This window comes from Cervus canadensis, chromosome 21, assembly GCF_019320065.1.
Source record: "Cervus canadensis isolate Bull #8, Minnesota chromosome 21, ASM1932006v1, whole genome shotgun sequence".
NCBI lineage: Eukaryota > Metazoa > Chordata > Mammalia > Artiodactyla > Cervidae > Cervus > Cervus canadensis.
Genome location: NC_057406.1, coordinates 52,405,712 through 52,422,766, shown reverse-complemented (window position 1 = coordinate 52,422,766; position 17,055 = coordinate 52,405,712). Strand labels below are relative to the sequence as shown.

General features: G+C 41.9%; 1 protein-coding gene across 1 annotated transcript in view; it reads left to right on the top strand.

The window, feature by feature from the left end:
* Positions 1 to 508: 508 nt before the first annotated feature.
* The window catches only part of ALDH1L2 (aldehyde dehydrogenase 1 family member L2), a 59,789-nt gene continuing 43,242 nt past the window's right edge, over positions 509 to 17,055 (top strand). The window contains exons 1-4 of the mRNA XM_043440965.1: positions 509 to 657; positions 12,346 to 12,490; positions 13,683 to 13,917; positions 15,899 to 16,064. Of these exons, the coding sequence (XP_043296900.1) occupies positions 610 to 657; positions 12,346 to 12,490; positions 13,683 to 13,917; positions 15,899 to 16,064 (594 nt within the window). The 5' untranslated portion in view covers positions 509 to 609. The remainder of the gene's footprint in view (positions 658 to 12,345; positions 12,491 to 13,682; positions 13,918 to 15,898; positions 16,065 to 17,055) is intronic.

The following is a 17,055-nucleotide window of genomic DNA, read 5'->3' as shown; positions in this document are numbered from 1 at the left end:
TAAATGCCAAACTACAGACGCCTTGAATGCCAGGCTAAGGAGTTGTGTTTGATACAGGTGTTTCAGCTAAAGCATGCCTTGAGCGTTTCTTCAGGCAGGTGAGGGAACCGCCTCACCATCATCAGGGACCAGCTCTGTGCCAGGCCCGTTGTCAGGTGCTTTATACACAATCTCATTAAATGTTCTTATCAGACTACGAGGTAGGCATCGGGACCCTGACGTGGCGAAGGTGCCCCCACCCCTCATCTTCCGCGGCTCCACGTTGTCTTTTCAGGACTGTGTTAAGGGCATGAGTTGGGGTGTCAGATTGAACTTCAAGGCAGATTCTTACATACCTCAGAAGTGTGCGTAACTGGTAGAAGATCCCACAGCTAGTGAGGGTGGAACCGAGGCAGCCGCCAGAAGCCGTCCCTCTGGCTGGACACCAGGCCAGCTCCGGGAGACCAGCGCACGCCCCGCCCCGTCGCACGGGATTGGCCGCCGGAGCCCGGCCAGGCGAGGGGGCGGGGCCGTAAGCGGGGTCCCGGGACTCGCCGGGGACCCGGAGGCTGCAGGCCGAGTCTGGGCTGAGCTGCTCCCGGGCTGCCCGCGCGAGCGCTCCTTTCCAGCATGTTGTGGCGGGGCGGCCAGGCGCTCCGGCGCTTCTCCACCGGTCGGGTGAGTTCGCCCGGGCGAGCGTCCCGGCCCTCACCCGGGGGCTGCTTTCCAGATCCGGGGCGGGCCGGGCGGCGGGGCTAGGGTGGGCAGCTGTTTACTTTGCAAGACAACGGTTTGTTTTGTTTGTTTGCTTTTCAAACTGGGAGAGTGGAGGTAAAGGTCCTGGGAGGGTCCCGAATGGGCTTGTCGAAAGAGCCATTGTCCTCTAGCGGGACGGGCTGAGGATGTCTGGCTGGGATTGACAGGGTGGAAACAATCACTCGTCCAGGGGCACAGAATCGGCTTCTTTTCCGTTTTCATTTCAACGCTGAGACCCCTGCCTGGTTACGAGATGGAGCGGAGGTCCAGGGCCGAGTCCACCTCTTGGAGGAGAGTGGCATCAAGCCGACCGGGTCCTCCTCCGCAACCCGACAGGTGTCAGCGCTCCCAATGGGCATGCAGGGCCCATTCACACAATGGCAGTCCCAGACGGTGACTGCCAGCTCATTATTCCGGAGCTGCAGATGGCAAGCTTTCTACGATTACCAGGCGCTGCAGAAGCAGCCACCCTGGAATACTGGTAAACAATGCTGCAAGATCCAAGCCCTGGCCCGCCCTGCGCCTTGGAATTGCATCAGCTTCTCCAGTGATGAAATGAAGGACACGTTGCATGTGGCGCTGACTTCAGCACTTCGGGGGGTCTGGGGAAGAGATTCATCTATGCATCTAGGCAGAGTCCAAGCTGTTTGGGGAAGAAAACAGATCCATCCCATGTACCTCATCTCTTTTATAGGAAGTGCATGTTTGCTGTGTTATAAAAGAATTGGCATTTTGATTCCTCTTCTCTGCTAGAGTCATATGTGCATGTGTACCTATCCAAATATAAAAAAAAAAAAAAACCTTGGAGCAGAGAGGTCTTGAGTAGCATCCAGAACTGGCCAAAAGTTGCATAAATGGGAAAGCTTTGGTCTCCCAGATGGCCACAAGTAATGAGAATTCACTTTATCCCATGCTGCCAGTTCTAGTTAGTTTTGTAATAAGGAGAAAGAGACCTGCTATGGCAAAGACTTTGCTGTTTTTCCTCTGCGGTGCTCTGGACTCCTCCTTAGCTCTCTCTTGCTACGTGGCGCATGGGAATCTTGAATGGCATAGAGAGCAAGGGGCTTGTGTTTGCCTGTTTCATTGGCCTCCTCTGTCAACACCTTTGATTGTCTTTTTTGGAGAGCAGACAGGATTCCTAAAGGATGAAAAGATATCAATAGTGGGATTACATAAACTTTCAGTAATAAAAGATGAACATTCCAGGTAGCAGACGGCATAAACAAAAACACCCAAGTGGGGGAGCACCAGGCGTGCTCCGAGGTCAGGTGCCTGAGTCTGTCTCCAGGAATACATGTGGGAGAGCTGTGCCATATGGCTAGGGAGAAGGCAAGTTTTTCAGTGGCCAAAAGGAGGACCTGGAATATTAGGTGATGCATTTGAGATGTTTTACTCTATAGAAAATGGAGATTCATCCTTTAGACTGTATTCTATCAGAATTGTTTGAAATCAAACATGGCTGGTAGGAGTGCAAAATGGTACAGTCACTTTGGACAACTGACCTTTTTTTTTTTATAAAGTTACATACACCCATGCCATGACCCAGCAATTGCCCTCAGAGGTATTTACCCAAGAGAAATGAAACCTTCTGTTCATAGGATATCTATTTAAGGATGCTTGTTATTGTGCAGTCACTCAGTCATGTCGGACTCCCTGCGACCCCATGGACTGCAGCATTCCAGGCTTCCCAGTCCTGTCCTGGATGTTTACAGAGGCTTTCTTCATAATTATCAATTTAAATGTCTTTCAATTGGTGTCAAGATAAGCAAACTGTGGTATATCTATCCATATGGTGGACTCTTACTCAGAAAAAAAAAAGTAATGAACTATCGATAAAAACAATAGGGATGAAGCTCAAATATGTATGCTAAATGTAAGAAGACAAACCCAAAGTGTTTCGTATTTATATGGGTCCCCAGGTGGTTCAGTGGTAAAGAATCCACCTGCCAGTACAGGAGACGTGGGTTCAATCCCTGGATCAGGAAGATCCCCTCAGGCAACCCACTGCAGTGTTCTCGCCTGGAAAATCGCATGGACAGTGGAGCCTAGCAGGCTAGAGTCCGTGGTGTTGCAAAGAGCTGGACACAAATGAGCAAGTGGGCACATTCATGTCACATTCATCTGACACTTTGGAGAGAGAGAACTATAGTGATGGAAAAAAAAGACCAGTGATTATCAGCGGTTGGAGTTAGGGGGAGGGAGTGACTGTAAAGGGACAAGAAGGGAATTTGGCGAGATGATGGAATTGTTCTATATCTTGATTATGGCAGGGGTTACATGACTGTGTCTGTCCAAACTCACAGAATTTTACACTGTAAGTGGTGTTTTATTGTATATACATTGTACCTTCATCTTAAAAAAATTTTTTTTTAATCACGCAATGCTTTTGAGTTTGTATTAAACCAGCATGAAGGAAGAATGAAAAAAAATCTCTCAGAATTTAATAAAATCCAAGGAGAAAATTTACTTAAAACACTTCCTGGCATAATTAATTCTCTGTCTTAAAGAAATGGACTTACAGTTATTTAATGATCTCAGCTTAATGATATGGCTGGATCTTTTTAGATAGTGCAACTATATCTAGCAATAAAACCCTTGTCAATGAGCTATTATTGTCCACCTCCAGTATCTTGCCTGGCTGACTGCTTCTTAATTTCTCCCAGTGGCAGGGGCTATTTAGGCCTTTTGTTACTTAGCTCCTCGGCCAGTGTCTGAGACAGCCTGGCTGGTGCTCTGGGTTCGGGACTTGGGGTTACTTTATGATCCATTTCAGGAGGACCCCTCCCTGCTTCTTGGAACCAAGTACTGACTTTACATCCTAGATCTAGCAACTAGGTCCTTAACTTGTTTCCTTATTGCATGACCCTCTGCTTTGGTGTCTAGTTTAATTTAGGACCCTCAAATTCAACTTCAAACCACATTAAATTATATATTATGTACTGAGCACTTGGTCTAAATCCTGAAGAAATGATAATAAATACCATTAGTCTAGGACTTTATATGCACCAGGCAGTTATAAATGCTTTGCATATACTCATTTAGTCTGCATAACATCTCAGTGAGGTAAGTAATATTAATATGCCCTTTAATATGCCCATTTTACAAAGCAGGAAATAGACACAGAGAAGTTAAAAAACTTTTTCAGTCTCATAGCCAAAAAGGAAGAAAAAAAAGAAGAGATAAATAGTCCCTGCTTTCAAAGAGTTCATAGATTACTAGGACAAATGATTAAACTTGCCTTTAGGTAAAGAATAATAATGGAACAGAAATACAAATGGGGAGTAAAATATGAAAAGGCATTCAGCCAAATTAGGACAGGGACTCTTCTGGTTGCCTTTAGCGTAGGAATCCCAAACAAAAATGCCCACAGAGCCCACACAGGTAAGACGAATGAAGCATTTGGGCTGGACTGAGTAAACCACATTCAGAGTTGAAGGACGGCATCCTCTGGTCAGCTCCAGCTGACCATTGCCACGTGGGAATGTTGATCATGGTTGACAAGCCTCCTGATTTTTAAAGAGAAGTCAGAAATTCTACCTGCTAATGCAAAACCTCCCAAAAATCTTATCACAGTTCTTTTACAAATGCTCTGTGGGCCAAATATAATCCTCTTCTCAGGTCACTGATTTGCAACCCCTACCATGCAACAGGGGGCTTCCCTGATAGCTCAGTTGTTAAAGAATACTCCTGCAATGCAGGAAACCCCGATTCAATTCCTGGGTCAGGAAGATCCCCTGGAGAAGGGATAGGCTACCCACTCCAGTATTCTTGGGCTTCCCTGGTGGCTCAGCTGGGAAAGAATCCACCTGCAATGTGGGAGACCTGAGTTCTGTCTCTGGGTTGGGAAGATCCCCTGGAGAAGGGAAAGTCTACCCAGTCCAGTATTCTGGCCTGGAGAATTCCATGAACTGTACAGTCCATGGGGTCGCAAAGAGTCAGACACGACTGAGTGACTTTCACTTCCACTTCACTTCACTTCACCACACAATAGTCCTGTACAGATGTGAGAGTTGGATAATGAAGAAGGCTGAGTGCCCAAGATTTGATGATTTTGAACTATGGTGCTTGAGAAGACTCTTGAGAGTCCTTTGGACAGTAAGATTAGTTCAGTCAATCCTAAAGGAAATCAGCCCTAAATATTCATTGGATGGACTGTTGCTGAAGCTCTAATACTTTGGCCACTTGATGCCAAGGGCCAACTCTTTGGAAAAGACCCTGGTGCTGGGAAAGATTGAGGGCAGGAGGAGAAGGAGATGACAGAGGATGAGATGGTTGGATGCCATCACCGATTCAATGGACATGAGTTTGACCAAACTCCAGGAGATAGTGAAGGACAGGGAAGCCTGGTGTGCTGCTGTCCTTGGGGTCGCAAAGGGTTGGACACAACTGAGCGACTGAACAACAACAGCAACCGCACACTGTGCCTCAGTTCAGTGCAGTTCAGTCACTCAGTCGTGTCCGACTCTTTGCGACCCCATGAATCGCAGCACGCCAGGCCTCCCTGTCCGTCACCAACTCCCGGAGTTTACTCACACCCATGCCCATCGAGTTGGTGATGCCATCCAGCCATCTCATCCTCTGTTGTCCCCTTTTCCTCCTGCCCCCAATCCCTCCCAGCATCAGGGTCGTTTCCAATGAGTCAACTCTTCGCATGAGGTGGCCAAAGTACTGGAGTTTCAGCTTCAGCATCAGTGTGCCTAGAGCATGGCAAATGCCCAAAACATGTCTGTTGAACAGATCTCGCACACTGTCAGGCGTGATCTGGGAAACCACGTGCCAGATAGTCCCTTAAGAGTCACGTATCTCACTGTCTCAGAAAAATTTATTTTGTTTTATTCTTTTGTGAAAATGGTCCTTTCCCATTATCTTTGGGAAAACTGCCAGTTCTCACAATTTCTAACATAGGCAGCTTTGACCTTATTTTACACTCTGCACAAATGGTTTTATTAAGAACGGCTTTGGATTAGCTCAGACTCTTAGCACTGTGCCTTTAAGTTTTCTGTAGAAGACTGTGTTTTTTTTTCAACCATTGGAGCATAATGAGTTCATATTAACTTGCTTCCCAAGAGAGTTTCACCAGGATGTGGATAGCCGCAGGAATGCAATATTTGATATTAATCGTTTAAGAAGCAAAAGCCCTATACCCTGCAAAAGGCTCTTCTAATGCAGAAGATTATCTCAAGGGAATTCCAGGATAATAGTACTTGTCACCCAGATTTAGAAATACCGTGGATCATTTTATGCCCCCTTCTTCTTTCTCACCAATGTAACAGATTCTGCTGGTCTCCCCATTTTTATTTTAAGGATTTTATTTTATTCAAGAGTAGATGTCATCCATTGCCTTTAAAAAATGTGAACCTCGGCTCTCTAACCCAGTTTTGCTGACAACACTGTACATTGATACCATGCTTCCTTGTTGTAAAGTCAAATTTTTGTGGTACATCCTCTCATGCTTCTGCAAACCCTAATAAATTCCAACTATGACAAACAAACAGAACAAGCACTGACAGTATCTTAAAGAATGTCCTCTGGTCACCAGCCCTCACCCTTTAACAGATGATAACTGTCTCCCATGTCAGGACCACCGTGGTAATCCATTAGAAAGTCTGATGAAACTGTATCCCATTAGGGACCTGTCAAACTATTGCCAAATTTTTCTTAAAAAAAAAAGAAAAGATGGGAGGAGGAAGACCATCAACACAGGAAAGCAATAGAAGTACATCTGCTGAAGTGAAATAAATCTGAGTTTGAATCCTGCCTTTACTCATTATTATTATTATTATTATCATTATTATCTGTGGCCAGGTTACTTCCCTGAGCCCTGTTTTCTCATTTGTAAAATGGATCACAGTGAGTCTTAACGATGTATGATAAGGATTTGATACATTTTTTTAATTAGTGAAAGGGGTTTAATGCAGTGCCTGCCTCATGGTATCCTCCCATAGGAAAGGTTCATTATCATCATTTTTATTTGCCTGAGTATTACTTGTAGTATAATAATAATACTAGCTGACATTTCAGCTCAGTTCAGTTCAGTCGCTCAGTTGTGTCCAACTCTTTGCGACCCCATGGACTGCAGCATGTCCTGTCCATCGCCAACTCCCGGAGTTTACTCAAACTCCAGTCCATCGAGTTGGTGATGCCATCCAACCATCTGATCCCCTGTTGTCCCATTCTCCTCCTGCCTTCAATCTTTCCCAGCATCAGGGTCTTTTCAAATGAGTCAGTTCTTCGCATCAGGTGGCCAAAGTATTGGAGTTTCAGCTTCAGCATCAGTCCTTCCAGTGAATATTCAGGACTGATTTCCTTTAGGATGGACTGGTTGGATCTCCTTGCAGTCCAAGGGACTCTCAAGAGTCTTCTCCAACACCACAGTTCAAAAGCATCAATTCTTTGGCACTCAGCTTTTTTATAGTCCAACTCTCACATCCATACACGACTACTGGAAAAACCATAGCCTTGATTAGACGGACCTTTGTCTGCAAAGTAATGTCTCTGCTTTTTAATATGCTGTGTAGGTTGGTCATAGCTTTTCTTCGAAGGAGCAATTGTCTTTTGATTTCATGGCTACAGTCACCATATGCAGTGGTTTTGGAGCCTGAAAAAATAAAGTCTCTCACTGTTTCCACTGTTTCCCCATCTATTTGCCATGAAGTGATGGGACCAGGTGTCATGATCTTCATTTTTTGAATGTTGAGCTTTAAGCCAGCTTTTTCACTCTCCTCTTTCACTTTCATCAAGAGGCTTTTTAGTTCCTCTTCACTTTCTGCCATAACGGTGATGTCATCTGCATATCTGAGGTTATTGACATTTCTCCTGGCAATCTTGATTCCAGCTTGTGCTTCTTCCAGCCCAGTGTTTCTCATGATGTACTCTGCATATAAGTTAAACAAGCAGGGTGACAATATACAGCCTTGACATCCTCCTTTCCCAATTTGGAACCAGTCTGTTGTTCCACGTCCCGTTCTAACTTGCTTCTTGACCTGCATACAGATTTCTCAGGAGGCAAATCAGGTGGTCCCGTATTCCCATCTCTTTCAGAATTTTCCACACTTTATTGTGACCCACACAGTCAAAGGCTGTTGGCGTAATCAATAAGGCAAAAGTAGATGTTTTTCTGGAACTCTCTTGCTTTTTCGATGATTCAACAGATGTTGGCAATTTGATCTCTGGTTCCTCTGCCTTTTCTAAATCCAGCTTGAACATCTGGAAGTTCATGGTTTACATACTGTTGAATCCTGGCTTGGAGAATTTTGAGTATTTGGTAGTGTGTGAGATGAGTACAATTGTGCAGTAGTTTGGCCATTCTTTGGCATTGCCTTTCTTTGAGATTGGAATGAAAACTGACCTTTTCCTGTCCTGTGGCCACTGCTGAGTTTTCCAAATTTGCTGGCATGCTGAGTGCAGCACTTTCACAGCATCATCTTTCAGGATTTGAAATAGCTCAACTGGAATTCCATCACCTCCACTAGCTTTGTTTGTAGTGATGCTTCCTAAGGCCCACTTGACTTCACATTCCAGGATGTCTGGCTCTAGGTGAGTGATCACACCATCGTGGCTATCTGAGTCATGAAGATCTTTTTTTGTATAGTTCTTCTGTATAGTTTACATTTTTTGAGCATTTACTATTGCCACACACCGCGCATTGCCACATTACAGGCTTTATCTCAGTAAATCCTTATGGCAATAATAATAATAACTTATAGGATAAGTACTATTATTATTCAGATTTTAATTGATACCCGGCAGCTGGTGTTATAGAAAAACAATGGCACTGACGTGATAACTGGGTTAGAATCTCAGAGCTACCACTTAGTAGTGATTGGACTCCAGGCTGTACCTTAATCTCTCTGCTTTAATTTCTTCATCTGGGCTAAGTTGCTTCAGTCACGTCCAGCTCTTGGTGACTGTTGCCTGCCAGGCTCCTCTGCCCGTGGGATTATCTAGGCAAGAATACTGGAGTGTATTGCCATTCCTTTCTCCACTTCATCTGTAAAACGGCTTATTAATGCCTGTCTTTGAGAATCATTGGGCAATCAAAATGAGATAACGTATATTAAATACCTGGCACACCCCAGGGTCTCATTAAAATGTTTGCTATTACTTCCACCACTTCTTTCTGACCCAGACTCCCCAGGGCAGACGCATTTTGGAGGGATGAACGCACACTCTAAACACCAGAGATTTGCTGATTTGCATATGCATGTCAGTCAATGGAGAGCTTGTTAAAATACAGCTTCCTGGGCTAATATGGTGCAGAGACAGGATCCAAACTTCCTCTTATGCTTTTGAGTTAATGCCAACTTCCAGAAGGTGTGACTCAGTAGATCAAGGGTGGGACCCAGGAAAGCACATTTTTAACATTTCCTCCCAGCTGATTCTGCCAACACGGACCATCAGTTCTCAGATCATACTTGGAGAAATAAGACTAAAGTGAAACATCCCAGTTCAGTTCTTTAGAATTATACTCACTATAAACACTCAAAATCATAAACTCTGAAATTTTCTCACTGTTAGAAACTTGCTTTTATAGTTTCAGTTTTACCACTAAGCTCAGAAAGTGTTTCAGTGAATGTAGAATTTCCAGAGATACTGACATGGTTTCTTTAAACACTTTCTGGGGGACTGTTGATTTAGGAATTGAACTCCCAATAACGGGATGACAGCCGGGGGCACACTACATTTGAGTCAGCTCATCCTCATGGCCCTTGTATGTTTCACGACTAATATTTAGGAAGTCTTAAAATACTTGGCATTGGTAATGGTGTGAGGTAAAAGCCAGATTTTGTAAGCTAGCAAGCGTATCAGTTCTGTATCAAGCAACAGCATTAATTATAGGATCTGAAAATAGAGTATTTACGGAACATTTTGAGTTTTTGAAGGAGAGGAAATGAAATAGTTATGTGTTATCTGTAGGCAAATTGAGCTGTTCTTACAGAGTAAATCTGTCCATTTGTAAGAATCTGTTAGATGTTGAAGCTTTAGGCTCTTTGGGGATAGAAAGTTTGGCTGGCCCTGGAAAGGAATTTTTAAACCCAAACCCTAGTTGATTAATTATGAGCTCACAGGGAAGGTGTGAACCTGCATGCTTTTAAGTTCATGCCAAAAAAGGGATGCCACTTATGCCTTTAGTAAAGTGAATTCCCCATATAAGGGATGTCATATGATATTTCTACAGAATCTAAAAAGAAATGATACAAATTAATGTGTTTACAAAACATAAACAGACAATGAACTTACGGTTGCCAGGAGGGAAGAATGAGGGGAAGGCGGGATAGTTAGGGAGTTTGGGATCTACATATACATCCTGCTATATTTTAAATGAATAACCAACGAAATCCTAGCACAGGGAACTCTGCTCAATGGGCAGCCTGGATGGGAGGGGTGTTTGGGGGAGAATGGATAGATGTATGTTTATGGCTGAGTCCCTTTCAGTCCACCTGAAGCTATCACAACTTTGTTAATTGGCTACATCCCAATATAAAATAAAAAATTAAAAAAATTTTTTTTAATTAAAAAAATTTAAACCAATACATAAATAAGATAAGAAATAAGGGAAAATTAAGTTTCTCATAGTCAGATGCTAACAGTGAGGCTTTGCTAATTTAGAATGACTTTCTGGAACGTTAATGAATCCCATTCAAACTGAAGGAAAAATGTTCTATGTCCAAATCCTGTGGAGCTGAATTCTAACGTGGTGGAATGAAAGATGGAAAGAACTCTGGGGAGCTGGGGTTGGTTCTTTGCCAAAACGGGACTCACATAGGAGGTCATGACTCTGATTACCATCCCTACACGCACAATCCTGCATCCAGCCCACTTCACCTGGTGACTCTCCTCACCATCTTAACAATCGTCACGTCAACATGTTACCTTAAGCTCTGTGAAAAGGCTTCCTTTTGGGGGAATTTACAGAAGGTATAATTGTTTAAAGACAGCCCTTAAAAACTTTAACTCCTTTGGTGCCATTCTTATCTATATGATGTTTGTATTTATTGACAATCAGTGTATTTCTGTGCATCAGCGTAGTGTTCTAAAAAAGAAGGTAGACTAACACAACATTGTAAAGCAATTATGCTCCAATTTTTTTTTTTAATTTGGAAAAAAAAAGAAGTTGGAAGAGATGAGCAGTGCTGGCTCATTTTATTTTTAAGTACATGTGTGGGCTTTGGAGTCTGACAGCCCTGGATTCAAGTCCCACATCTGCCTTGTTTTGCCAGTATGACCTTGGTGATAAACTAGATTTTTCTAAGCCTTGGTTTCTTCATTCATAGAATGATACAAAATGAGGGATAAGAAAACAGGATAGTTGTGAAGATTAAATTAATGAAATAATGGGCAGACCTCAGTTTCTTCTCTGAAACCTGTAGGGCCAAATGTGTTTGGGGTTCATAGTTATTCACATTTAATAGAGCTAGTATGGTACATAGAAACTTACGTGCACTTTATAGCAGGGTCTGGGATAGTATCTGTAACTAAGCACACTGATTTTTTCTGCAGCAAAACATACTAAAGACTGTAAATAGTATTGTCAGTTCAGTCAAATTTGAAGCCAAATGATTTTGTGTTAATTTATAAGACACCTTCAAAGACTATAAAAAACATTTTATTAGATCAATCCAGATCTCGAGACCAAATGAGTTTAGATTACTTACCAAGAATTTTGGAATTCTGGACTATGTGAAAAAACATAGAATTGTCTACTATGTGGCAAAACCTTTAAAACATTATTTAAGCTTTTACTTAAACAGTGCTGTGTGTTGGACACTGCTTTAAGCCTAATACATATTGTCATCTACTTCAGTCAGAATTGTGTGAGTTGGTGTTATTCACATTTTGTAGATGAGAAAAAAAGGCAAATAAAAACTAGTTACTTGCTTGGGGTCACACAACTAATAAGGGATGGGTGGCACTAGGTTTTGACCCTATATTTTACTAGATGTTCGTTCTTGGCTTTTTTTTTTTTTGGAGGTGAGAGATGATTCAGCTCTTATTTCTAAATTGTGGGGCATAAAAGCATTGTTTTATTGAGGTACACCTTGCTGAGATTTACACTCTTTTTAACTATGAAACTTGGGCTGATTTGTTAACATCTGGTCTCATTTTATCAAGGAGTTGAAATACCTTGTAAAAATATATGCAATCTCAATGATTATAATGAATAATCATGTGAGTGAAAGCATAGGGAAAATGAGGAATACTTAGGTGTGAAATTACTTGCAGTATGTAGCATGTAGTCTGAGTTCAGTGTATGTCAATAAATATTTTACTTTGTAGATCTTTAAACCTTTTGTTGTCCTTACCATCTGGTATTATTGAGAAAAGATTATTTATTATTCATGTATCTTCTATCCATACTATGTTGTTGTTTAGTCACTAAATCATGTCTGACTTTTTTGTGACCCCATGGACTGTAACCTGCCAGGCTCCTCTGTCCATGGGATTTCCCAAGCAAGAATCCTGGAGTAGGTTGCCATTTCCTTCTCCAGGGGATCTTCTCCACCCAGGGATCAGACCTGTGTCTCTTGCATTGCAGGTGGATTCTCTACCATGGAGCCACCAGGGAAACCCATCCATGCTAATACCTGTCACTACTGAATTGTTTCACAGGTTTGTTTCAAAAACAAGCTGAAAGTGGCACTTATTGGTCAGAGCCTCTTTGGACAGGAGGTCTACAGTCATCTCTGCAAAGAAGGCCACAGAGTCGTGGGAGTGTTCACAGTTCCAGACAAAGATGGAAAAGCTGACCCACTTGGTGAGTATCTTGGAGCAACTGGATCATGGACTCTGCACTTGGCCTTCTCAGGCCAAGTCTATTTGTATGGTGGATACAGACTCAAGCATTCTCCCTTCTCTTGTGGGCCTCAAGACAAAGATGCAGGCCCCTGTTGTACTGAGTTTCTCCACTTACCAGTGTGGTAATCATCAGGTCCATCAGAGGAATTTCCAAGCATATGTTTTTCCTGAGTTACACTTGTGACTTTCCAAAGGTTCTGTGAGACATATAGAATAATGTCTGATGCAGAGGTGCCAATACGAATGCAAGGAAGCCCACATCCAATAATAGCAATTGATGTGGGCTTACAAAGAACACATTTATCTCAGAACAAATTCTAGCGATGGCTGCTTGACTCTTAACACTAGATAAAGAAAATAGCCATCCTCAGAGCAAACCTACAGTGTGATTCTGATTTGCTCACTTTAGTTATGTTGAAAAAAAGGGCAAGAAATAGATATTAGGTTAGCCAAAAAGTTGGTTCATTTTTTTGGTAAGATGGTACAGAAAACCCAAATGAGCTTTTTGGTCAACCCAATAGGAACAGTCTACAGGTAGAGAATAAGCACTAGCATCTAGAAATCTTGGCTTGTGACTTGAATCTTTATAAATCACTAGTGTGATGCAATATATTGGTTGGGAAATAATATCTATGATAACTCTAAATTTTTTTTTCTTGAAAGAAGCAGCTCTGATTTTTATTCTAGTTTCTGTTACTGGGAGAATTGGATAAAGACAGTTAGAAGGTACAAACTCCCAATTGTAAGATAAGTAAGGAGTAGGGATATAATGTACAACCTGATAAATATAATGAACACTGCTGTATGTTACATATGAAAGTTGTTAAGAGGGTAAATCCAAAGCATTATCATCATCATAAAAATTTTTTTCTACTTTATTTTGTATGTATATGAAAGGAAGAATGTTTACTAAGCTTACTCTGATAATCATTTTCATGATGCATGTCAGTCAAATCTTTATGTTGTACACCTTAAACTTATACAGTGGGGCTTAAAGCAGCTACTTTGGGCCATGAGATGGCCAGAATCTAAATTGTTCTTCATCATGTTTTATTTGTAGATGTTTCATGAAATTACTATGCAAACTCATAGTGATACAAAATTATGGCCAGAAATTTTTTGATGAAAATAATCTTCTCTTTCATGCTCAGCATTGGCTGCAGAGAAAAATGGGACCCCTGTGTTCAAGTTCCCTAGATGGAGAGTCAAGGGCAAGACCATAAAGGAGGTGGCAGAGGCCTACAGATCCGTGGGTGCTGAGCTCAATGTGCTTCCCTTCTGCACACAATTCATCCCCATGGACGTAATTGACGGCCCAAAGCATGGTTCCATCATTTATCACCCGTCCATCCTTCCCAGACACAGAGGAGCTTCTGCTATCAACTGGTGAGATTTTTCTCTAAATAACCAAGATGGGCCCATTTCTATTGCCTGTAATCTTTCTGTTTTAACCTAGGTGATCAAGGAACTAGGTATGCTTGAACAATTGTGAGGTCCTGATTGCATGACCTCCCTGAGATCCTGAGGTACTGAATTAGCCAGAACAGCATTCCCAAGAATCTTCTATGACCTATTGGCTCTACTGGATGTAACTAGGTATTGAGCAAGCAAAGGTCCTGTGTTCAGATGAGTCTGGTTTATGCTGGATTTCTGTTTCTCAGAATTTAGAGAATTTAATATGTGCTTTCATGTGAGCATCCCAATCTCCAAGGGGAAATGTGAGTACAAAGTGTTTCTCAATTTATTTGGCCATAGAACTTTTTTTGCGTAGAGTATCTCAGGTACATTTCAGGAAATGCTAAATTGCTTGAAATTATCTTTCTCGTGGTCTATCTTCCCTCATTCAAGGTTAAGTTTCTTGAGGGGATAAAGGACTATGGTTTAACATTTTTACTGCTATAAGGCCCAGGTTCAAGAACACTGCCTGCTACTGCCCAGTATCATAGGTACACTATCCTGTGGGTCAAGGAGGGCCTTTCTTACTGTCTCTGCCATCTCTCTTTTACCTGTATAACCCCCAGCGCTCTCTCAGGGTCAAGTTATCATATAGGCAGAAAAAATCTACCCTTGGTTTAAATGTGGTGAAAAACATTTAATTTTATTGGGCTAGCCAAAAATGTCATTCAGATTTTTCTATAGCATGCTATGGAAAAACCCATATGAACTTTTTGCCCACTCCAATGTTTCAAGACTGATTACATGAATTGATTTCTTTTTGGCTCTTGTAAATAGTACTATAGTGAATATCTTTGTATTTAAACATGTATTTTTTTTTCTCATTTCACATTGCTTCCATGTGCAGAATCATTGACTCAAAGTATATGGATATTTTCAAGGCTCTTGATAACACAGTGCCAATTAGTTCCTCAAGATTTCTGAAATGAGTAGTTGATTGATTTGTCGGTTGATTGAGTTGGTCTTCTTGGCTAGTAGCTCATAGAGGTAACCATGATTTCAGTGCAGAGTATGGCTGACCTATCGCTTCATACTCTGTCTGTATTAGCCTGCCCTCTGATATGCTTTTATATACGTATTCCCATCTATCTGGTTTATTGTATATATTAGAAGGCCTGTGGGTGTCCATGCTTAGTTGCTTCAGTCGTGTCTGATTCTTTGTGAGTCTATGGACTGTAGCCCTCCAGGCTGCTCTGTCCATGAGATTCTCCAGGCAAGAATACTAGAGTGGGTTGCCATGACTCTCTCTGGGGAATCGTCCAGGGCCTGAGCCCGAGTCTCTTGTCTCCTGCACTGGCAGGCAGGTTCTTTACCGCTAGCGCCACCTGGGAAGCCGTAAGGTCTATAGGGTCAGTATTTCCTCTTCGGCTAAATTTATAGAGCAATAATACAAGTAGCTGAATTAATCCACCCTCTTTTACTATTATTTATTTATAGGCAGTCTAATTCCAGCTCTAAGTGATGCCTATACCTGAATGATACAACCTAAATTAAACATCAGTTCTCCTTTCAACACTGCACTGACTATCCTCTGTTTTATCTTCCATGATCTTATTCTGCCTAATACAGGGTCAGGTGCAATGTGGGAACTGGACCCTGGTGGCAAGATTACTTGATGTTGCAATAGAAAGCCGATACCTGGGAGTCAGTGAGAAGTAGTACTGATGGTCTCTGATGCCTTTTTATTATTATGTGTTAATAAGAAAGATTACAGAGATGGGGATGTATAAAATCACAGAGCCATTAAGTTCTACTTTTTATGAATGCTGATATCGCCCAGCCCTGCTGTAATTTTCACAGTAGCTTCATTCACTGTCTATTTTCCACTATAACCACATTGTACTTTCATGTTACTAATTCACCTTATGATACAGTTAACCAATGTGTTACATTGCAACTCTTCTTTTCACAGGACTCTCATCATGGGAGACAAGAAAGCTGGGTTTTCTGTTTTCTGGGCTGATGATGGTTTAGACACAGGACCCATCCTTCTCCAGAGGTCGTGTGATGTGGAGCCCAATGATACAGTAGATGCGCTTTATAATCGATTTCTTTTTCCAGAAGGAATCAAGGCCATGGTCAGTACAATTATGCCATCAAGGAGAATTTAGTAAACCTTTAAAGTTTTGGCAATGTTTCTCTTTTATTGAGAATTTGCTCCTATGAATTTTTACTAAAAATTAAAGTCTGAAAAACAAAATTAGATTTTACTATATTTACTAATAGGATGGTATATTGAGGGAGGAAATCTGAACTTCAGAATGTCTTATTCTGTGAAGCTGAATTCTTCTGAGGACAGTGATCGACTGGATAAAGTAGTCATCAAACTTCATTTATTTTACCACCTATTTGGATCTCCATCCTGTTTATAATGACTAATTGTAAAGAAGTAGCAGAATCTGATGGAGAAGGAAATGGCAACCCACTCCAGTGTTCTTGCCTAGAGAATCCCAGGGATGGGGGAGCCTGGTGGGCTGGGATCGCACAGAGTCCGACACGACTGAAGCGACTTAACAGCAGCAGCAGCAGAATCTGAAGAAATTTTGCTATGTAATTTGGACTTCCTTCAAAAACATTTAAAATCAGTCTGTGTAATAAGGCGAAATTTGATACTGCTTTATTTGTTCAGGTGTGCTCTGAATTAAAAACTCAAAACATGCACATCACAAAGAAGTGATACATTAACCTGTAAAAACATTGAAAGATAATCTCAGTATCATTTAATGTCTTCTAATGTTTGATATGGTAGAAGTACAGCACAGAGGTGGACAATAAGATGGTATGAAACAGCAGCCATTGATTTAGGAGAGAGGAGAGCAGTATTTTGTTTGTTATCATTTAATGATTAAGGCGGTGGAGGGGGGGCTTCCCTAGTAGCTCAGATGGTAAGGCATCTGCCTACAATGCAGGAGCCCGGGTTTGATCCCTGGGTTGGGAAGATTCCCTGGAGAAGGAAATGGCAACCCACTCCAATATTCTTGCCTGGAGAATCCCATGGACAGAGGAGCCTGGCTGGCTACAATCCATGGGGTCACAGAGAGTTGGACACGACTGGGTGACTGACACAAT